The sequence below is a fragment of the Chlamydotis macqueenii genome, chromosome 29, assembly GCF_036417535.1.
Source record: "Chlamydotis macqueenii isolate bChlMac1 chromosome 29, bChlMac1.mat, whole genome shotgun sequence".
Classification (NCBI taxonomy): Eukaryota; Metazoa; Chordata; class Aves; order Otidiformes; family Otididae; genus Chlamydotis; species Chlamydotis macqueenii.
Genome location: NC_141584.1, coordinates 305,653 through 328,303, shown reverse-complemented (window position 1 = coordinate 328,303; position 22,651 = coordinate 305,653). Strand labels below are relative to the sequence as shown.

Sequence of the window (22,651 nt, the reverse complement as noted above, 5' to 3'; positions counted from 1 at the left end):
GATGGCTTGTTAAATTGGAAATGCTAAGAGCAGAAGAGAGACAAAAAAAGGCTGGTGAATAAAAGCTGCGCAGCAGGAAAAGAGCAGAGGGCAACGGAGGCAGAAACCCCTGTGATGGGAGAGCTTGGAAGCCTCCTCTTTTATCTGCTTGGAAAACTTGGCACAGGAATTCAGAACTTGATGTGCCTTGCAGCAACTTGCCTTGTCAAACACACCTAGGCTACAGCGAGGCACTGAAAAATGCATTGTTTGCAGGCAAGAAAGTAACGGAGTGAGGGAGCTCCCCCCTCTACCAAAGCCTGCCGCTCTGAGTCATGAAATTAAAATTGAATGGGACGACTCGCTGAGATCTGCACTCGGGAGCAGGATGCAACATGATTTTCCCGAGACCCTGGGAGCCGGTTTTCCTTAGGCGAGGCAAGGGCTCGCTCCTTTGAGTAAGGTTCCTTGAGCCGAAGATTTTACAAGGCGAAGTTTAGGGTTTAACACATTGCACAGCAAACAGGGCAGCGTAAATAGGGGCTTTTCCGAGGCTGCCAGCTCTGGGACTGGACGTGCATGTCGAGTTGTCAGCTTGGGAAAACTGAGGCTGAAGATGGTTTTATTTATCACTGCAGCTCTTTTGATTTCTTTTGGAAAAGGGATCTAAATAATCAAAGGCTTGCAGAGGTGAGCTGAGTGGAAGTTGTCTTGTGGTAGGATTTTCTGGGATCTTACAAAAAAAAATTGTCTCCCTCGTTGCAGAGGAAACGGAAGTTAGCACAGCTTTCAAAGACAGCAAGTAAATCCCTTTTCGAAAATAACTTAAAATTATATTAAATAGTGCTACAAGACTTATAAAATAGTTATTAAAAAGGTGCTTGAAATGATTGCTCTTCTCTTGAATCTCCTTGTCAGGCTCAGGGTTCAAAAGCTCCCTGGGAAGCAGCATTTTTATCATTTTTTTTCCGTCCCCTGTACTTAACTAGCAGTTTCCACATCATTGCTGGCTCTCCAAGATGTTCTGTGAAAGGGAAGTCACTCGCTTTTCTTCCAGCTCTCTTCCACCAACTCCTTCACTTTGCTGAGATCGTTCAGGCAGAAGATTCTTCTAAAATCCCCTTTGCCCCTTGATCCTAGGCTCTCGGGTGAACACTCGCCCAAGAGCTTCAATCGCTGTGGTGAGCGCTGGATTGTGCTTTAGGACAATGTAAAGGCAGGAGAGCTGAGGACCTCTTCTCTCATGTCCATGAAGAGCGGGACAGAGGTTACAAGAGAAGATGTCCCCTCCCTCCCACCCAATATTCTTCTGCAAACTGCGTTCTGCCCAGCCACATCCTTGTGCTGTGAGGGCCGCCTGCCTTGCTCATGTTATATGTCAGAAAAAACAATAGTACAGGGCAGAGAGATAAAACCCTGAGCAGCTAAGCCACAAAGATTCTTGAAATCGGCTACGTGAGCAATAAGTACAGGAGCTTAATCCAAAATGAGCGGCTTAAGGTTATCTGCTGCATCTCATGGCTTGTTTCTGTTGATGCATTTCCAATCACCATTTTCTCTGTCTGGGAACTTGAAAGAGCCTGAGCAGAAGGGGTTTTTTTTTTTGTTTGTTTTGTATTTTTTTTTCTCATTGCAGTCAGAAAAAGCCAGTACTTACAACTATCATCTCCTGCAAGCACGCCTGTCATTGCTTATTGCCAATAGCATGAGTCACCGGCACCCGCAGGGCCTGTGGGCGAGCTATCGTGGAGCCGTTGTTGGACGGGCTGGGCAAGGCTGAAAGGGAGACGACTGGGTGGTAGCAAGGAGGTGCTCGTGCCTCAGGAGTGGAGATGTGGGAACCTCCCGGGTGCTGGAAATGCAGAGTTTCGCAGGGAAAACCTTCCGTGCTCGTAGGTCCAGAAGCAACAAACCTCCATTTCACAGGTGATGCAGAGCAGCAGGAAACATCAATAATAACACCCACTGGGGTGCTGCTGATGTTGAAAATAAGGAAATTCTGTTACAAGCATGTCAGATGTATGGAAATTTGCTTTCCTAAACTCACAGATGTGAACTGGCACATGTGTGCCATATCCCGTGGACGGGGGCCAGGCAGGGAGCCTGCCTTTGACTTCCAAAGAGCTATGCAAAGTCACACCTGGGAACCAGAGCACAGACTGCAAGTGTTTTAATTAAAGCAAAGACAAAGGATTCATATTTAAGGCAGTCATTACCTCCCCAGCTCTTCTAGGAAAGCCTGTTGCTGCAGACAACGATAATTAAGTGGAATATTACAAAGGATTCCAAGAGTAAAGCAAATGATGGTTTAGGCACCAAAACAAGGAAAATTCTTGCAGAATCTCTCAGTCCCACACAGTTTCCTTGCTTGGCTTGTGTCATTCACATGCACTGTCCTCCCAAGCTGCTCTGGACGGCAGGTGGGCTGTGTTTGCGCCACGAGATGAGAAGGTTGCCTGCAGAGAGGATGTCAGTTTGGGAGGCAGGGCACTGCTGGGTGGCTGGTGGGCTGGGGATGCAGAGCAAAGGGAGGAGGAACGGGGCCAGATGAGATGTTTGCAGGAGCTCGGCTGCCTGTGAGCACCACTTCTCTTTTGGACTCTTTTATTTGCTTTTTTTTTTTTCCACCACAGACTGGAAGAAAAACATTCGAAACTTGTAAGTTTAGTTAAGGTCAGGTTGTCATTAGCTGTATTAATTCCTCACACCCATGCTGTGTAATTCAGCATTTGCACAGGCAAGTACAGAAATCGAGGTGGCTCTGGGTTTGTTTTTAAACTTCACTGATTTTTGGCCTCTGTGTCTGTGTCATCCTCTGCAACAGCAGGTGACGAGGAGCTGGGGTTTGTCCCAGACTTTGTTTTTTCTTACTGCAGCCCCTTTGATTTTCTGGGTGAAGGGAGATTTGATGCTCCCATGTTTCGTGGACCTGGGTTTCAGTGAGGTTTTGCTGAAGCAGTTGTGAGCGTCTCCTGTAAACCTGCTGGGCTGGCGTGTACTTGCTTGCTCTTTCCCATTTGCTGCGCTGAGTTATGTAAAGCCGGGATGTTGAGAGGTCAGGGAAGAGCGAAGCGTCTGACTCTTTGAAATGCAATACCAAAACCCGTCCTCAGTCTAGATCATCCTGATAAAGTCCTCCCCGAGAGCTCTGTGTATGTGTGGGTTTGCTATGTCTCTTTAAGAAAGCAAAAATTAAATACTGGTTTGGGTTTTTTTTCTTAAGCTAGCAGAGCTGTGCAATACTCTCCCTTCCGTGGAAGAAAGATTTTTGGATTAACCCAAATCATATGTTAAGAAGTGAACGGTGATTTATTTTTTTTATCGTTTAATGGATAAACCACCACCCTCCTCCTCCTGTTTTCTCCAATTCTTCAATTTGCCGAGGGACAACTGATTTCAAGCTTTTCATTATAATTTTATCAAACTTTTGAAACTTTTCTTCCAAAGTAATACAAAAGCCCCCTCCAGCTCACTCTACTGAAGTCTGGGAGTATTTCCTGCTACTGATTCTGCTTTAGAGTAAAAAGATGTAGGGACAAATAAATTACAATCCAGTTTTATTGGACATGTTCCAAAAAGAAAGAGGAAGGAAAATACAGCATCATATCACTATCATTGAAGTATCAAAAGCTGCAATTTTCTTTTTTTAATGGTACTTTCACAAAAATAAAAAGACATAGTGGAAGGCTAGAGGGGTAAATTCCATCAGAAAGGGGAAAGTTGATTTTGGACACTGGTGTACCTTGGGTTCCTGCTCCCAGTTGCCTTATTTCCCATGTGCTGAGCTGAAACCTGACTGCAATTTTCAGTTTACCCAGTGTCTGTCTTTAGGCAGAGAAACTCACACATCGTGGAGATACTGAAATCCCCCCAGGAGCAGTGTGGACATGGCCCTTCAGGCAGTTTTTTCAGTGTAATTTTCACTGTCTCAGACTTTCACCTCGACTGCTGCTACCAAGACAGTAGAGAAAGTCGTCAGGACTTGGACTGTTGGATGATTTCGGCTTTTTTTTTTTTAAGCCATCCCAACAAAACCTAGCGTGAAACAGGTCAGCAACCCAATTTAACTGCAGACACTGATCTTGCTTTTGAAGAACTCTCTGCCTCAGTTATTATTTAGAATTTTTTAAATCCTGTACTTTAGAAAACAAGCCCTTTTCCGTGTGGTTTGGATCAGTCATTGGTGGCTCCTCTGACAAAATACACCCACAAGATTACGTGTAAGGTCTTTACTTCTGCTCTGGGTATTGAAGAGGTGCCACTACGGGGCAAACTTTCATTTAAAAAGAGAAAGGACAGGAATGGGAGAGCAGTTTGGGCTTTCTTTTAGATAAGCTCATTGCAAGTTGCATCCACATCCCTGTTGGTGTTACTTTCCAGATGGAAGTATCTCAGATTGCCTTCCTAGGATTACGCTCTGAACCACTGACCAGGCTCGTGTGGCTGCGGAGTGGTGCCTGGCTTCACACAGCGGCACTGATCAGCACATCTGGAAAAAAACATGGGTTTTGAAGCTTGGCTATGAATGGGGGAAAAGGATTTTTTCCATCGCACTCAGGTGACTCAGAAGTGAATCCTGATAGGCTCTGTGCTCTCATAATAAGAGGTATTTTAAAAGGGGCCTCACACTTGCAGACCAGTGCCTGGGATCTTTCAGCAACCTCCTGGGGTATTTCTACATAGCAGAAAAATAACCCACATCTCTGATAAAGATGAGTTGCTTAACTTGAAGGACTGAGTTTGGTTCATCTCAGAAGTGAAGACAAAGCAGGCTGAATTGAAGCCAAGTTCCCAGCCCATCCATGGGCTTCTGTGGGCCAGAACTGAGACAAAAACCCAAGTTATTGCATCTTCCCTGCCATTTGATGTGTATTAGCTGACGGCCATCAGCTAACCACAATTACAAACAAGCTGCTCAGCCTCATTAAAGCAAAGAAACAAACAAAAAAAAACCCAATTCCCTGTTCAGAAAACCACTTAGGCCTGTATTTTCCTTTTAATCCTGTTTCAAGTATTTTGAGAGATCTGGTTAGCACGTGCTCTGCTGCTTTTCTTGAATGGTGACCCAAATGCTTAATAACTACAGTGCGAGGAGCCGGGAGAGAGGTCAGTGGAGGGGATGGTGGTGTGCAGGAGCAATACGGGAGTAGTGTAGGAGCAATGTGGGAGCGATGGTGTTAGAAAGGGTCTGGTGTTGTTTTCACTCCGGCTGTGTAGCATTCTTCAGGCTTTGGCTTTTTATGCTCTTTTTGCTGGAGGAGGTTTTGGAGACAATTTTCACACCTGGGTTGGTGCCTTTTGCACTTCCAGAGCTGAAATTCCCTCCGCTGGTGCTCTGACTGCTGCCACCACCTCCTCCGTAGCCAAGACCACTTGTGATGCCAAGACCACTGCCTCCTCCAAATCCACCTCCGAGACCACCACCACTCCCAAGTCCAAGTCCTCCTCCACTTCCAAAGCTGTAACCTCCACCACCACCGCCTCCTCCAAGACCGAAACCACCTCCACCGCCTCCTCCAAGACCAAAACCACCTCCTCCAAGACTGAAACTGCTTCCACCACCTCCTCCAAGACTGAAACCGCTTCCACCACCTCCTCCACTTAGGCTCTGTCCACCAAATCCTCCTCCTAATCCAGCTCCACCAGCCATGCCAGAGCTGGAGCTGATGACAGCTGCAAGAAAAAACAATCAGAGGGTCAGATATCTGCTTAGCAATCACCCAGTTCCAGAAAGCACTGTCATCAGGACTTGAACCCAGCTCCTGTCCCCTGTGCAAGTTACTAATGCTGGTGGTGGGCTCTGAACATCATATACTGGGCAAAACCTCCCTATTCCCAAGGTTGCTCACAACCTCTGCTCCCAGTAGGCCCAAGGCAAGATGAGCATTGTGATACTTACAGTAGCTGATGGGGTTGAGTCCCTCTCCGCTCAGCCTGTTGGAGGGGAGATAAAGGGGAGGTTAGGGCGAAATGAAGGAAACAGGCAGGAGGACCAACTGCTGGCAGGGGCAAAGCGATAGTCGCTGTTATTTCTGCAGGAATTTTGCTCCCACCTGCTCTCCTCTCCCTCCAGCAGCTTCCTGTAGGTTGCGATCTCGATGTCCAGGGCCAGCTTGACGTTCATCAGCTCCTGGTACTCGCGGAGCTGCCGGGCCATATCAGCTTTGGCCTTCTGCAGGGCATCTTCCAGGTCAAGCATCTTTGCCTTGGCATCTTTGAGGGCCAGCTCCCCACGCTCCTCGGCGTCTCCGATGGCTGTCTGCAGGGTGGCACACTGCAAGAGCAGGGGTTGAGACTCCTAAATGCTGCTTTTCTTTTTGAGCAAGAGTCACCCAAGGCAAAAAACCACCATTTTGGCTGGCGTGCTAATAAACAACAGTTGTGATTGAGATCATTCAAGCATAGCTAACATTTTTGGAGTAGAAATGCCAACCTGGCAAGAAAAATTTAATATGTAGTACAGCATGGTACCCTTTTCAGGAGGGAATACAACACATTTAATGAGGTACTTCATACTCTGTGGCCCCAATCAGCAAAGCAGAGCTGCAGTGCTAAGGGATGACAGAACAGGTCTCCGTGGGATCCTTTTGCTATTCCTACCTGGTTCCTCATGTTCTCTATCTCTGACCGGATCCTCTGGATCAGCCGGTTGAGCTCAGAGATTTCCCCCTTTGTGTTGCGTAGGTCGTCCCCGTGCTTCCCAGCCGTGGCCTGCAGCTCCTCGAACTGAGGTTCAGAAGGAAGAGTAAACTGTCTGAGATGTCCAGGTGGACAAGATGTGGCTCAAATATAGGGACAGCAGTAATTTTCCCTGGAAATGCATCCATGGCATCTATGGTTCTACTCACCTTGGTTTGGTACCAAGCCTCCGCCTCGGCCCGACTCCTGTTAGCAATGTCTTCATACTGAGCTTTGACTTCAGCTATGATGCTGCTGAGGTCCAAGTCCCGGTTGTTGTCCATTGACAGAATGACAGCGGTGTCGGACACTTGTGCACTGAGCTGAGCCAGCTCCTGCGAGGAAGCAGACAGGATCCTGGCCAGCTGCACTTACCTTTTTGAATGCCATTAATTATGGCAGTCACTGTCCAAGGAGGGACAAGAAGACAGAACTCAGGGGAAGAGGGTGTCTGTACCGTATCATAGAGGGCTCGGAGGAAACTGAGTTCATCAGTCAAGGCATCCACCTTGGCCTCCAGCTCCACCTTATTCATGTAAGCAGCATCCACATCCTGGAAGAGAGCAACCATGGGGACGTCTGCAGCACCTGGTGCCTCTTCTTTAGCTCAGCCAAGAACTGGCCGCTCCTGGCAATGAGGAGCTGCCTTTCACTGCTGCGGTGGGGCTGCCTGACTGGAGAAGCTGTGCTTGGCACATCCCCCTGGAAGGGCACCAAGAGGACATCTCTTGGCCAAAAGAAGCACTGTGTGTAACTTCGTTAGTGGGTAAGGAGGGGGCTGCAGGCCATTTGGCCTTGGTACGTGGAGGTTCCTGCCACTGCTGACCATCTTTTCTGTGTGGTCTGTTTTGCCCAGGCGAGCATGTGTGTATGTTGTGGGACAAGAACTTCCATCCTTCAAGCCCCTCTGTTCCTTTCCCCCAGAGCCACAATCCAAATGACAGCTTTAAAAGGATGAGGATGCAGCTCCATGAAATCTCCCATTCTTTAGGACTCTCCCAGCCTGTGCAATGGTTAGGGTTAGCTCAGCATCCGTAACACCTCCTGTCTCACCCACCTTCTTCAGCACCACAAATTCATTCTCTGCTGCTGTACGTCGGTTGATTTCCTCTTCATATCTGCAGGGATAGAAGGAAAGACTGAGTCATACCTTGGTAAGCAGAAAGTTGTAGACATCAGAGTGCAAAGTTATCTGGGCTGGGTATGGCATTTTCAAGTTAACCTCCTGGCCCAGCTTAAATTTGTGAAAATTCCATTTCTCAAAGGGCTGAGATGACATTTTGACATAACACAGATGAAACAAGGAGGGTAAGGCTGGTTTAGATTATTTTCCTTTGCAAGTGTCATCACAAGTTGTTGTGTCCTGGCTGAATCTGCATTTTCTGGTTGGAAAAATGTTGATGAACCACCTTTCTGTTGCTGTTGAGGAAGGCAGGGATTCTGCAGGGGGTGATATCTCACAGGAGCAGTATATTAGAGGGCGATTAGACAGGTGCCATGTTATGGGCTAGAGCACAGACTAGAGACACTTTTTGCTCTCTTTACCGTAGAACATTTGATTAATATCTCAGGCTGGATATTTGACCTTGAGAAAGCTAAGTTTAAGTGAGATTAATCCTACTGCCTAATGCTAAGCTGAACCATTTGCATCCTATTTCACCCCAGGGTGCCTGGACATGCCGCTAACAGGCACTCACTTGTTCTTGAAATCCTCAACAAGGTCTTGCATGTTCTTCAGCTCCCCGTCCATTCGTCCTCTCTCATTGAACAGGTTGGTCAGCTGCCGTTTCAGGTTGTTGATGTAAGCCTCAAAGAGTGGGTCCAGGTTGTTTTTGCCTGTGTTGGTTTTTTGACCCTGGTCCTGCAGGAGGGTCCATTTGGTCTCAAGCACCTTGTTCTGCTGCTCCAGGAAGCGAACCTGAGTGTTGGGAAGCAGAAGAGCCTTAGCAGAAGACACCGGTGAGCATGCTGATGGCAAATAATCAGTCACTGGGACTCATGCGTAGCACAAACCAAGGAAATCCCAAACCAAGAATATTAAATCCAGCTGTGAATATCCTCCAGGTTATCTAGGGCTGTGTTAGCCCATCCAGTAGCTAAGCAAACCATCTTCAGTGGAGACTTATCTTTAGATGCAATTTAATTTAGCAAACCAGTGAGCAATCGTTAGAAAATGTGGGTTCATCTTTCATTGCTTGCTTTCTTTAACATCCTTTGGTTTTTCCTTCTTTGTAAGAGATTATTTATCTTCATTCATTAAAGCTAAGATTGAAGTTCTACAGTTTAAAAGACAAGTGCTTAATTGCTTTTCCTTTTGCTCCTATATACTACATATTTACACAAGTAAAAACCAAGGAAGGACCTGAGTTGAGTCAATATAAATCGGATTTCAGCTTGCAGGCAATGAAGCAATAACAACTAACACATCTGCTGTGATTCCCCACAGAGACAGCTGGATTTAGCTGCTAGGTCTGGACCTGAAACTGGTTTACTCCATTTGAGCTAACAGATTTTACTTCTCAGGAAAAAAAAAAACTGGATCTAATCCTCTTATTACGAGTTCCTGATGTCTAGTTTTCTGTCTTGTAACTGTTTAGAAGAATGTTCTTTTTTATTATTATTTTAATGATGACATGCAGATAGGAAATATGCAAGTCAGTAGATTCATGAAGTCATATTTTTGCAGCTACAAGACTGTCTCGCTCCCTCTCTAGCACAATTCCACAGCACTTGCAGTCTCACCTTGTCAATGAAGGAAGCAAACTTGTTGTTGAGAGTCTTGATTTGCTCCTTCTCATCTTTTCGCACCTGATGGATGTTTGGATCTATCTCCAGATTCAGCGGTGCCAGGAGACTCTGGTTGACGGTCACTTCTTGGATTGTACCAATTCCAGGTGGGCCACCACCAAATCCCACTGGGTTCCTGCCACCACCCAGCCCTCCACTGAATCCTCCCAACCCCCCTACTCCACCAAAGCCAAACCCTCCACCGCCTCCCTGTCCACCACCAAAGCCAAGCCCACCAGCACCTCCACCAAAGCCATATCCACCACCTCCACCACTGAGACCAAGTCCAAGACCTCCACCAGCTCCGCCACCACCAAGTCCAAGACCACCACCAACTCCGCCACCCCCAAGTCCATAGCCGCCACCACCACCAACTCCCAGGCCAGAGCCACCACCAGCTCCACTCCCAAAAGCAGCTCGGAAGCTGCTTCCAACACCAATGGAGATCCTCTTGCTACCACCAAGGTTGTAGAGGCTCCTGCTGCCAAAACCACCACCACCACCACCACCACCTCCTCCAATGAGCCTTCCAAAACCACCTCCACCTCCACCAGATCGTGCCACAGACATGGAGGTAAAGCCAGCCCTGTTGCCACTTGGAATAATAGCTGAGGCAGTGCTGTAAGATCTGCCTCCACCTCCCGCTCTCATGCTGTAAGTTTGCCGGTTCATTGCAGCAGGAGATAACCACGCAGCACTGGCGAGAAGCAGCAAACAGAGAGTGCAGCTCTCTGATAGAAGGGAGTGCGGGATGCCCTTTTTATCCTTCTGAGGATCTGGGCTTGGTTGCATGGAAGTCCAGTGATCAATTTATTGCCTTCATGGTTTTGACGTGCCAGACAGCCAGCTGTCTTATTGAAACTTATTAAACACTGATTGCACTCAAACACACCTATTGCAGCCAGTGTGGATCTGCTCAGCTAGAAGAGTTATCTAACTCCCCGAATTTTGGCAGGGAGAGCTCAGCCTTCATGCAAAGCCTATGTGTGCATGCAGAGATGTATTATTTTATTTCCTTGCTGCAAAAGAAAAAAAAATATTAAGAAAAGAGAAATAGCTACCCAGATACTCCTATGCTACTTAAAAGATGCAACAAATAGACATAGAGCTTAGTGGGTGCTCCTCTGGATTAACTTGAGTTAATGGCTAAAGTGGCTGAATCTGAACAGAAAATTTTCACGGGGCTTCTTTGCCTGAAGGCAAAGTGCGTGTGTGATGTTCATGAAGCCTGACATCTCTTGCAGGGCTCTACTTTATCCAGTCTACCTGTTCACACTAGTTAGGCAGACACTCTCTTTTTGAGCTGACTCTACCTAGTGTGAAGAGGTCCAGATACATAGTTTTCCTCTGAGACACTATGTTTAGGTGTCACCTCAAATTTTGGCCAATTAGTATTAGGTATTTAGTGTATGACCATTTTCCTAGGCTCCCTTTCTAGAGATATTGGCACCTCCGAGGACAACTGCATCCTGCCCAGAGGTTGCTGTTGCAATGTCTCCAGCCATCTGATGATGTGATCAATACATTTACATTTTCATCTTCATCTGAAAAGCATTTCAATGAGAGAGGCAGATTTTCAAAAAACACTTTGCCTGGCTTTGTGGAACTGTATTATTTGCCTGTTAACATTAAGATGTATTCAGCCTTCAGTTTCTAGCTCTTTTCAGCTGTCATTTCTTTTAAAGACCTTTGAACCTTTCAATTCAAAGTGTTGCCAAAAGCAAAGAAGTAACCAGCATGAAAAATACTCCCACAAATTCTCCTTATTTTATTTCCTGGAGTCCTTGGGAAAAATAAGCAAATTCAGTAGGGTGTGGCGACATGTTCTGGCACCTCAGAGTTTGTGGAATTGCAATGTTTAGAGTATTTTATTCTTTGTATTTAAAAGCTCAGCTCATTTTCAGCATGTTGCTGTCCTGGTGGCATTGCCCATGCCATGCGCATGACTAGAGCTTAAACATATTTGCAAGACAGGACTCTACATGCCCTTTGAAATGCATTCAGGTGCTCCAGTGCTACGAAACCATTAAGTACAAGCTAAAAATCCCACTGACATCTCTGGAAGAAAAATTAAGCAAGTGCTTTGCCTTTCACCAAATACAGAAGACTGAATATCTGATTATCCTTGGAGAAATGCTGCCAGGCTGGCTCAAACCAGGAGACCTGGTTCTCTCAAACAGAATTTCCTATTGCAGTGCGAAAGCCCCGGTTGATACAGGTCGGCTTACTTCTCTTTGGAAAATGTTGGTCTGAATCTGCCTGGAATGTCACTTGAAATTCATGAACAACTATTGCCTCGATTATTTGCATAAAACTCAAAGCCCAGGTGCGACGGGAAAATGAAATTATCTTCATGCTTTCTTGACCCCAGTAAAGGCAGATTGTCCTGAAGCTGACAAACGGGTTCGAATCAGATATTAGAGCTGAATGGATGTAATGGGATTAAAGGTGGGGCTGCCAACAAGAAAGAGGGAATTGTCATTTTAGGCTCCCACACTCTTCTTCCTTCAGCCCACTGTCCACAAGGTATGCGAGTGATGCAAAGGCTGGGTGCAAAATGCACCGTTTCTTTACCAGACTGGTTTATGGTGTGGAGAAGCTGGGGTTTCCGGGCTCTGTACCCAGAGGTGGATGTAGCTTTTTGCATCAGTTTGGATCAACTCTACTAGACACTGTCAGTCTACAAAAGGGAATGTCCAGAGTGACACTGAGCAGGATCTGGCCTCCAATTGCCCCCCAAAAAAAACTTGCTCCTGGCCTTTCTTTCCAAAATAGCCTGATCTACATGAGCATCTTCAAGCAGGCAGCAGAAAACATGGATTTTGCAATACTCAGGGGTTGAGAAGGGCAGGGATGATTAAAGGTATTCTCTCAGAAATGAAAGAGCTGCTGGGCTGCTTTGGTCCCCTGGGGAGCCGGCTGGTTTTTGGTGTGCAGGTATTATTTTGCAGGGAGGTGATCAACATAAATAATGAGCTGTTGGGGCACTGAGAGCTTCTCATTTGGGTGTTTCTGCTTCTTATTTACATACAAATGAGATGAAGTCTGAGTTGTATGCATTGAGACAGAAAATATGAAGATAACGATTTCAAAAAATATCCTCTCTAGGTGAGTGGGTTTTGCCTTCCCGGCAAGGGCTGATCCTTTTGGATTTCACCACCCCACTGCCCAGACAGTGTTGCTAAGGCATGTCATTTATTAAAAAATAATTAGCAATCTGCTACCTGGTGATCACATCCAATAAACCATCTTACTTTCCATCAGAAAAGCGCTGCAGACATGGGGAGTCTGAATCCATCAGGCTCTGTGAGACAAGCAGAGGCAGATGCTCAACCAATGGGAACCGGTGGTGGGTTCATCATCACCACACCAACATGGACAGACCAAACCTGCCAGGATGGTTGAACTCATCCTCGAGCCATGTAGATGTTGGGGCAGACAAGGCATAAGTCAGCAGTGAAGTCTAGGAAGCAGAGTGGAATGTCAGGGAATAAATTACAACACCTGGTCCTCAGTCTGCTTTTCATGGGGTAAATTAACCTGCCCACAACCTGTGCTGCTTCCAGGCTGGGTGAGGAGAAATGAATTTCTCCAAAGGGCAATTCAGAGCAAAGTAATCTCCAGGGCTTTCAGCTGTGCCCAGGTGAGCAATGGGAGGGAAGAATTTGGCAGGGCTGGCTGATTTTCCTGGCATCCAGATGTGCATCCAGCTGTGACGAGTGCCACCATGAAATGCCCTTTCCAGTCATGTTATAGAGACCTTTCAGTGGGTCACTGTTCTGTGGCAACTGGGGGCTCTTACAGAGAAAAGGGAGAGGGCGACCTGATCTCACCTGTATCTCAGTCTCCTAAAATGATGGGAGAGTTTTCCCCTCCCTGCAAGGGCTGTTGGAGGGGGATGTCCAGGCACATCCTACAGACTCTGCTCTTCCTGTAAGTTCATGTGTTTTAAGGAAAGTGGGGCATTTGAGAAAGAAAGGTCCTGATGCTTCATTTTGGGAAGGTACACTTTTCTCTTGCTTTCTTTTAAAATCAGCCTACTCTTGTGAGAGGGTTTCCAGGTTGGGATGCAGGATTGTTTTCTTTTCTTTACTACCCAAGCTGGTTCTCACTGGTTTCTTTAAACAAGGGTCTGGTTGCTTTTTTGTTCTGCCTCCAGAGATCCCAGACAGTGTGAGAGATCCCAGGTGAACTGAACTGCACATGCCACAAGCGGTTAAATATCCTGGTTTACTCTGCATTTCCAGACTTCCTTATGGCCATGCTCATCTCTGGATGGAATAAAGGTATGCAAAAGTGCATCAGGAAGGAGAGCAGACAAAGTCTCCAAAAAACTTTGTTAGAACTCCACTTCTTGAGAGCTACCAACCCCACCCGCTGCGAGATTCACCTATCTCAAATTTTGTAATATCAGGAAGGGAAATAAAACCCATGAAGCAAAGCATGAATTATGCATGTAGTTTATTGAAGGTAGAGCTGAAAGTTTGGAGTAAGCGAAGGATAATCAACTCTGTTCACTTACACATTAAAAGCATTAAATCCGTCTGTCTACTACACACATAGGAAAAACAACGCATGCATTTAACTACAGAAATATAAGGTGCTCGTCGGTGTGTAATTAAAATCTGCTCTACCAAACCTGGTGTAGCAACTTGGACCAATTTACATAAGCATTACCAACCCTCTCGTAAACAGGAAAAATTGGCTTTTCTGGTGTCATTAAAGAAGTTAAATAATAGCTGCAGCTCCATCTTGGACAATTAAAATGTGGCTTCTCTTTCTGAAGTCGAGATGACCGAATTTTTCATCCTTTTGCGATAGTTGTGTTAGGGAAAGAAAATCCCTGCTGAAAAGAGGTCAAGCAGAGAAGACTGATTTAAGGGCCAAGATGATGTGTGAAGACAGCTATGGACTGTCTGAAATGAAAATCTCACCTAGCTGAGACCCTGGGGGGTAAGCTTCCCCCAAGAAGGACATGCAAGAGAAGGTGGGTTTTGGTCATGCAAAGAGTTTTCAGCAGAGCAACTAGCCTAATTGTGTGGAGGTGGGCAGCCCATAGTTGTGTGATCCCTGTAGCTATCGGAAGGAAGGGGAATACTGTTTTACTGCAGAAATGCTGATTATTTTATAATGCAATGTGTCTTTGCCCCCCGGTCTCTACCGGCTTGTTCTGACCACGCGCACAGCTGTGCTGTACCTGTTCCCAGTGCCGCAGACCCCTGCCCCAGGAATGATGACGGTTCCCGGGCTGCACTGCTCCACGCCAGCACACACAACGTTTCCTAGGTTGCCTACGCCGGTGGTGCACTGCACACTCTCTGCACCGGAGATGACTTCTCGCCCCATGCAGCTGACAGCACTCCTCGCCCCAAATCCACCCCCCACCCTGGGGAGGCAATCTACGCTCCGGGTGCTAAAGCCAGCACCGCCAACGCCAAAGGAGGAGACCACCCCTAGCCCTGCACTGGCCCCTCCTGCCTTGACGGTGCATTTGCCTCCGATTCCAGACAAGGATCGGCACTCCCCAACGGTGCCACCGCCGCTGACCACAGCTGTGGGAGAAAAACAGGCTCAGTCACTGCCAGAGCAGCTAAAACCCAGATTACAAGGAAATTTATAAGCTTAAAAGACTTGTAAGGAAATTAAGAGAATGCTTCATTAGCTTACCTACGCTCACAGGGTTGCCAGTACATATCCTGTTAAGAAAATAAATATCTCAAAGATGTATTTAGGGAAATATTCCCCAAATACACAAGCAAATAGAGGTGCTGCCCAGCCATTGCCTCCTTAGAAACCCCACAGCTCCTTCAGCTTTTCTGTGCTGAAGGAACAAGTGTGAGGTGCTGTCCAGATCGCCCATTAAAGCACTGGGGCCTGGATCCCCAAATCCCATAGATGTCTTACTATCCCATTGTCTTTTTGCACCGCAAGCAGGGGATCAAACTGCAGTGTGCTCAGTGCACTGCAATCCAGCTGCCCTGGGAGGATCAGGAGGGAACAAGGATGATGCTCCCCTCTGCACCCATGGGGAGCTGCCTTCCCCTAACATTTCTCACTGCCTCCCCTCCTGTTGGGTTTTGCCAGATATTGCTACGAGGTGCAGCCAGGGATACTCCTACCTGCTCTCTTCTCCTTCCAGCAGCGTCCTGTAAGTGGCAATCTCAATGTCCAGGGCCAGCTTGACGTTCAGCAGCTCCTGGTAGTCCCTCAGCAAGCATGCCATCTTGTCCTTGGCTTGCTGCAGTGCAGTCTGCAGGTCAATCAGCTTCTGCCGGGCATCTTTGAGGGCGCAGTCACCTCGCTGCTCGGCGTCGCAGATGGCCGTCTGCAGAGCTGCTATCTGTAGACAGTAAAGGGAAAGGAGGTGACCAGCGGTGACAGTAAGAGGTATCTCCACAGGGTTGCTCATGTACCCCCTTTTTTCTCAGCTAGGAGCTGCCAGAGAGCCTGAATTTAGGCTGAACACATGGTGAAGCTATCTGAGATGAAGGGGAGATGGCCCGTTGGCTGCACCCCAGCAGCAAACACTGTTCCTGTTGTAGCCAAACCAACTCACTTCTGCACAGTTGCTAAGTGAGAAATAAATCTGCCTCTTTGTGTACTGATAGCAGATGAGAAGCTAGAAATATAGGCTTAAGCTAGGGTTGAGGGGTTTTTTTTTGCCGCTCAGCAGGGTGGGAGCTGATGAGGACGAAGCCCTTTGCTGGAAGAAGCTGCATGCCCATGCAGCATTCAACCCTCCATCCTACCTGCTTCTTCACGTTATCTGACTCGCACTGCAGCTTCTGGATCATCCGGTTCAGCTCGGCTATCTCGCTCTGGTTGTTTCTCAGGTCGTCACAGAACTTGCCTCTGCTGCTGTGGAGCTCCTCCAGCTATTGCGCGGGAAGAGGATGATGTTAACGCTCCCGAATTGCCCTTTCCAGGGAAAGTGGCAACTCTTTGGAGCCACGTGGATGTTGGTGCTCCTGGAGAAGCATCCAGACATGACCTCAGCCCAGACAAGGCGACAGTCCCAGGTAGGTCCTGAGTACTTGCCCTTTGGGAAGGGGATGGTGTTCCTGATGTGTGTGCACAGAGGAGACCTCTCTGAAGCAACAGTGTGATCTGCTGTGTTTTGTTTTTACAGAAAATTCTTAAAACATAGCTTTAATGGTTGTTGGGGGACTTTTTTGGCATGACTTTGTTTAGCAAACTACAGTGCATGCACACTGTGGGGTGGGTTTAAGTTGCATCACGGAGGATAGAAATGGTCATCAGGGTTTTGTGGGCCAGGGGATTTCATTGCCATCTGTGTTGGCAGTGTAAATACTCACTCTGGTTTGGTAGAAAGCCTCCACTTCGGCCTTGCTCTTCTGGGCAATCTCCTCGTAGCAGCACTCAACACTTTTGATGATGCCCTCCATGTCCAGGTCCCGGCTGTTGTCCATTTGCACGATGACAGAGGTGTCACACAGCTGGCAGTCCAGCTGAGCTCTCTCCTGCAAGATCCATTGCATGTCAGTCCCGAGAGGGTCTGGTGAGAAGGTAAAGTGTTGGGGGAGGTTCTCCCATTAACACTCAACTAAGACATGGGGTTTTCCAGGTGGGTCACTGCTTTCCAGCAAGAGCTGGCAGCTGGGACCTGTTTTGGTGGCACAATATGGGATTGCTGCGTGCAATTCCCTAAGGAAGGGTGGGGAATCCTGGTGGAGCAACTCACTTTGTTGCAACTCAGCATTTCCAGCTGCATCAGCAGTTTTCTGGGCTTTGAATCCCTCAGGGATGAGTGCTTTGGGCGCTATTGCCTACAGACTGCTGGGAGGTGTTTGTCTAGAAAAGGTGCAAATGCAAAGCATCCCCTGTGTGTTTTGTTAAGAATTTGCTACATTTTAGACAAAAGTGTTATTTTCACCAAAATATTTTGGCTAATGGAGCTTAAAAAGCGAAGTACTAAAAATATTTGGGTTTTGAAGAATGAGATGTTTCAGTGGTGCGGGAAGCTGGTAGCTCTTACCTCCGCGTAGATGCACTTCAGGAACTCCAGCTGCTGCCGCAGGAGACCCACTCTCACCTCCAGCTCCTCCTTGGTCAGGTAGAGACAGTCCACATCCTGGAGAGACACCACGTATTTGGCGAAAAATGGTGAAGAAAGAAGGACTGTGGCAAAGCCCATTTTTTTCTGTTAGATTTGGAGGAAACCTCACCATTTCCAGCCCTTAAGTCTATCTGGATTTGTATTGTGTATGCTTACAACCTGATGTGGGTTTTCCAAATTCCTTGGGTTACGTCTATTTTGAGGTTACTGGTCATGGTGCCAGGACACCCTGTTTCTCTTCCTGGCCCCACACGTTTTGCCCGCATGCCTAACACTCTCAGCTGGTGTTGCAACGTTGTCCCTAGCATAGCTCACCTTCTTGAGGACCACAAACTCATTCTCCGCAGCCGTACGCTTGTTGATCTCATCTTCATATCTGCAGCAGGAAAGGAGAAGGATGGGATGCTGAGCCCCAGGGGTCCCATCTCCACCACCCAAGCAGCCAGTGCAGAACATGGGAAGCGTGATTAAAACCAGAGCCTCTCCCTATTAGCTTTCTACCTCCTTTTTTGATTTTTTTTTGCTTTGTTCCTATTTCTTTCCTCCTCACTGGACTTTGTTCATCAGTTTTAAATAGTCCACGCCAGCAGTGTCGGTGGCTGGAATGAGACGGTAGTAAATCAGGCCAAACCACTAGAAATGCAAAACCATGTAGCACAGCTGAAGGCTTGGATTGCTTCTTCTAGCCCTGCTGCTTCTTGTGATGATCTTCTGAAGCATTCAGGACTCTGAGTGTCTATGAGGAGAGTGTGGCCAAAATGCCTCGAGGGACATCAGGAGCTTGAGCAACCTTTGAAACTCCCAGATGCAATAGGAAAGAAGGCCAGTGCGTAATGACAAGTAATTGGGACGCAGAAGAACTTTCACAAGACAAGTCCGACCTCCTTGGTGGTGGTTCCACAAGAAAAAAAGTATCTGAGATACTTGATGTAAGATCTCTGGAGAAAGGACTACTTTTTTATCCTGTGCTGTATGCCACCAACCACCAAGTGTCCTGGCTTTTGGCTCAGCAGAGCACACAGGGAGCTGTTAAGGAATATCATAGAATCATAGAATCATATCTGCAGCTCAGATTAAAAAAGCAATTCCCACATTTCCTCTGGGGAGAGAGAATGATCTCCAACAGAGACAAAGTGGATAAAGCATGGGGTGGAGACAAATAGGCTGAGGGTTTTGTGGGAGCGGATGGCACTGGGGACATGAGATTTGGAGGAGCCACAGGCACAGATGATGTGGGAGATTTGAAATGGCAAACCACAGTGGTGTGCAGGAGTGTTAGGGAGAGAAAAAGTGGTTCCCTGTCCCTCTCCCTGTGGAAACATGGTGGTTGAAGAGCTCTCTCAGTCCATCACCAGCATCTGAGCTGCAGCTGTGGGACTCCAGTACAGGAAACCAGCCCAGTACTGATGTGCCCTGTGCCCCAGCCTTTGGACCTGTCCAGTGCAATTGCATTGTCTTCACCCTCAGAAACACCCCTCAGGCTGGCAAACACCCCATCTGCGATTTCCCTCTGCATACTACTTACTTGCACTTGTACTCCTGAACTAGGTCCCGGAGGCACCGCTCCTCATTTTCCAGCCTCTCTCTCTCACCCAGCACACACTCCAGCTGCTTCCTCAGGTTGCAGATGAAGTTCTCGAAAACAGGCTCCAGGTTCCTCCTGGAAGCTGGGAGGACATACTGCTGCAGCAGCTCCCACTTGGTGGTCAGCACCTTGTTTTGCTGCTCCAGCAGCCGGACCTGGGGAAGCAAGAGATGAAAGAGTCATGCAACCCCCTCTTGTCCCAGGCAAAGGTGCTTTGGGCTCCTCCACTTCCAAGAGGAAAAAAAAAGAAAAATAAAATCGGAATTGCAAATGGTTAAGTGTTGATTTCTCAGCAGCCTGAGATCGGCACCTTCTCTGAGCTAAACCTGGTCCCACCCAGGACTCGTATCACAGGCTGAACGTCAGTGTGTTTGCTCTTTGCTGAGGGAGATCATCTGTTTGACTAAAGCACGGTTCCACCAAACACCACCTCTTCCCCTGCAACGACTCGCTGGTGCAGGATCCACTGCCTCCTCTAATGGGCTGATTGCAGTAATGAGTTTTTCGCAGCACTAAAAGCTCCATCCAGGATCTCATTTGGATGTATCTGATTTAAACTCTAGCCATGGATATGTATCATGCCTTTCACTTCTAGATTAAAGAGCTCTCTAGTACTTGAGAACCTTTATGGATCATGAATAAGTCATTTTTCAAATGGGAGGAAGCAGAGCGGCTCCTCTTACTTGGGTTTGGTCGTGTCAGCTGCAGAACAACTCACGAAAAAAATCAAGATCAGACAAAGAAAAGGTTTCTCTACTGCTTGAAAAATCATTTCCTATAACACGTCTCTAAACAGCAGTGAAAACCCTTAGGCTTAGCTGGAAAACAAAGAAATAACATCTCTTTACAAGGTCACCAAGTCATTTCATTGACAGAGTGGAGGGACAGAGAAGTTGAAACTGTTCATTTCATTTCATCTAGACACCTATCTTTCTGCATCTCGTTGATGAAGCATATGAACTATTTTAAAAATTCAAAAGTCCTCTGAAGTTTATAGAGGTGTGATAGCAATGTCAGATTATACCTTTGCAGTAAAAGTTCCTGTTTTCCCTTTTTACATTTCCATGTGTCCATCCCTTCTCTCACAGCTTTTGATTTACTGTATCCTTGGAGCCACTCCCGGTTTAGCTATTTAGCAGATTGGTGACCATCGAAAGGTAAAATACCAGTGCAGTTGCCTTGGCGCAAGGCTTAATTCCAAACACTCTCCAGATAAGAACCACCATGGTCTATCAGAAACGTTTACAATACCAGGGTGCCAGGAGAAACAGCTACCAACATTTCTCTAGAGACAAACAGCCTGCACGGAGGGAAGCAGCGTCTCACCTTGTCAATGAAGCAGGCGAACTGGTTGTTGAGGTTCTTGATCTGCTCTTTCTCGTGGGTCCGCACTTGGCACTCCTCAGGGTCGACCCCCACGCAAAGGGGCTTGAGGAGCTCCGGGTGGATGCTGACGCCCCGAATCCCTTCAGATCTACCTCCACCGAGGCCAATGCCGATGCCACTGCCATAGCCTCCGATAGCCACGCCGTCCCCGAGACCTCTGTAGCTGCCCAGGCCACCGTAGCTTCCACAGTTACCAAACCCCACGACTGTGCCCACACCAAAGCGACCTCCGCCGTAGGCCACGCAACGTCCGATAGCGGGGCTGCCGTAGACCCCACTGCGACAGCTCCCACCGAAGGAAATCCGTTGCCCTCTCCCTAGGTCGCAAACACTCCGGCTGCTGAAGCCACCGATTCCACATCTCCGTCCCACTGGCTGGCAGATGGAAGCTGAGCTGCTGTTGCCCCTGCCGAGGCCGCAGACAGCGGATGCAGAGGAGAAGCCCCGTCTTCCCAGGAGAGAGCTGGAGGTGTAGCACTGTCGACTCATGGTGGCTGGGGGAAACGAGAGGTAACGGCAAAGCAGAAGAGCAAGAGAGGAGCAGGGAGTGAAAGAAGGAGATCTCCTTTAGCTTCTCCGAGGCAGAGCCCTTCTCCTTATATACATTTCAGGAGGTGCCTGAGATGCAAAAATTTAATTTATCCACTGGGTTTGGTCTGCCTGGCAGCAAGGAATGGCTTCCAACTTTTTAAACCCACAGCAAACACTTCTATCTCATATGAAATAATGTGGAAATTAAAATAAACTGCTTTGCTTGCAAGCTTCAGTTTCAGGACTTATATTTTACTTAATTAATCTGCTTCCTTATTGTGTAATTATAGTTTAGCAAAATAATTCAAGGGGTTTTTATTCATAGCTTGTTTACGGTTCAGTTTCACCACAGTGTTTAATTATGTTTCAGGACCTCCTGCAAAACGTCGTGGTGATGCCGCCTCTTCCAGGGTCTCTTGCCAGCTCCGGGCTGGCTCTTGAGCAATGACTGGTGGCGATAGGGAAGAAGGAAGGCATATCCATCAAAGCATGGCACTGACGTTGTCGAGAGCATTCTTGTAAGCATTCATTTCTTCCTCTCGGTGGGTATGGCTGCAGCTCTCGGAGGCAATTCGGTTGCAGCCATGTTTGCTGGCTGGTTCCTTATTGATGGAGGGTGAATTGTGTGAGATGGTGCCGAGGACAAATACGGTCGTGGAGTGGATGCTCTGGCAAATTTGGGGTTTCTGCACATGAAGTCAAGGTACTGGTCCAGCTGGGCTTCATGTGCCCCTTAGAATGTATGGAACTGAAGATAAGGCATTTCTGGGAAATGCTGCACTGCAGACAAGTGATTTATTGCTGAATTATATGCCTAGGGAAGGTGATACTTGTATTCAGTATCTGGGTGTGATGTGACTGGTGCACACAGCGAATTCGCGCAAATGATAGCTGGAGATGCAACCAAGTGGTGAAGCGAAGTGTTACAAACAGATTGAGAAATGTTAGCCAGAGTGAACTTTTCTCCTCGTATTCCTGTGACACACCTATTTGACATTAAATTATTCTAATAATATCTGTTAATGAGAAGGTACCATACCTTCTTAATTAAAATTCTTTAAAAGATTTTTGAATTTGCTTAGAAACAAATAAAGTTCCTTTTTTGCCTTAACAAAGCAATCTAATCACAGAATCACAAGTGATTGCATATCTTGCCCTAAGAAGTCTTGGCATCTTTGCTGGGGCAAAATTAACTGGTTCTGGGATGCTTCTTAGTCAATGCTATTGTAAACTGGAAATAGATTGTCTTGAATTAAAAATAATGCAAAGGAATTATGGTCATTTAGAGTATTTGTGGAGTCTCTCCAGGTAAAGATGTTCTTTTTTTTTTTTTTTTTTGCAGGTCTCATAATATGTTGAAATTAGCTATAAAATACTATATGCAATTATAATCCTGCACTAGTTCCATGGTAGCTGTGTTGGTTCGAGTATATTGGTTTGAGTACTTTTATTTGTGAGATTGAGATAGTTGGAGAAAGCAGACAAGCTTTTGGGCACTGCACCCTTCATGTCATTCCACCCAAGGAAATCCGAGCACCAGAACCTCTTGCTAGTAAGTGAAAGGGGGAATTATTTTTGAAATGTATTTTATTTTGTGCTGAAGTGTTTGTGAAAACATTTTAGAGTGC

At 47.0% G+C, this 22,651-nt stretch overlaps 2 protein-coding genes across 3 annotated transcripts; both read right to left on the bottom strand.

The window, feature by feature from the left end:
• Positions 1-5,179: 5,179 nt before the first annotated feature.
• Positions 5,180-10,116, bottom strand: LOC104485121 (keratin, type II cytoskeletal cochleal). Of its 2 annotated transcripts, none has more exons than XM_086768707.1 (10): positions 9,771-10,116; positions 9,400-9,737; positions 8,355-8,575; positions 7,715-7,775; positions 7,115-7,210; positions 6,828-6,992; positions 6,580-6,705; positions 6,033-6,253; positions 5,879-5,913; positions 5,180-5,652 (listed from the first exon to the last, which is right to left on the bottom strand). In XM_086768707.1, exons 1-10 carry the CDS (start codon positions 10,114-10,116, stop codon positions 5,180-5,182), a joined length of 2,082 nt encoding a protein of 693 aa, XP_086624833.1. The 2 variants fall into 2 exon arrangements, with proteins under 2 accessions (XP_086624833.1, XP_086624834.1); XM_086768708.1 differs by having other exon boundaries at positions 9,400-9,746; positions 9,810-10,116.
• A 4,485-nt stretch (positions 10,117-14,601) lies between these two features.
• On the bottom strand, positions 14,602-20,981 carry LOC104485122 (keratin, type II cytoskeletal 4). Its single transcript, XM_010127383.2, has 9 exons — positions 20,433-20,981; positions 19,047-19,261; positions 17,837-17,897; positions 17,441-17,536; positions 16,761-16,925; positions 16,194-16,319; positions 15,564-15,784; positions 15,112-15,140; positions 14,602-14,996 (listed from the first exon to the last, which is right to left on the bottom strand). The coding sequence occupies exons 1-9, from the start codon at positions 20,979-20,981 to the stop codon at positions 14,602-14,604; spliced, it is 1,857 nt and encodes a 618-aa protein (XP_010125685.2).
• Between the last annotated feature and the right edge of the window lie 1,670 nt (positions 20,982-22,651).

What these genes read in the sequence shown, in the direction of transcription:
- LOC104485121 (XM_086768707.1), bottom strand. Translation starts at nt 10,116, where the DNA reads ATGAACCGGCAAACTTACAGCATGAGAGCGGGAGGTGGAGGCAGATCT. An exon ending in GTTGAGGATTTCAAGAACAA is followed by an intron (nt 7,776 to 8,354) that starts GTGAGTGCCTGT and finishes CTATCCCTGCAG; the next exon opens with ATATGAAGAGGAAATCAACC. An exon ending in AATTTGTGGTGCTGAAGAAG is followed by an intron (nt 7,211 to 7,714) that starts GTGGGTGAGACA and finishes GCTCTCTTCCAG; the next exon opens with GATGTGGATGCTGCTTACAT.
- LOC104485122 (XM_010127383.2), bottom strand. Translation starts at nt 20,981, where the DNA reads ATGAGTCGACAGTGCTACACCTCCAGCTCTCTCCTGGGAAGACGGGGC. An exon ending in TCGCCTGCTTCATTGACAAG is followed by an intron (nt 19,262 to 20,432) that starts GTGAGACGCTGC and finishes TTGCTTCCCCAG; the next exon opens with GTCCGGCTGCTGGAGCAGCA. An exon ending in TGGCAACCCTGTGAGCGTAG is followed by an intron (nt 14,997 to 15,111) that starts GTAAGCTAATGA and finishes TTTCTCCCACAG; the next exon opens with CTGTGGTCAGCGGCGGTGGC.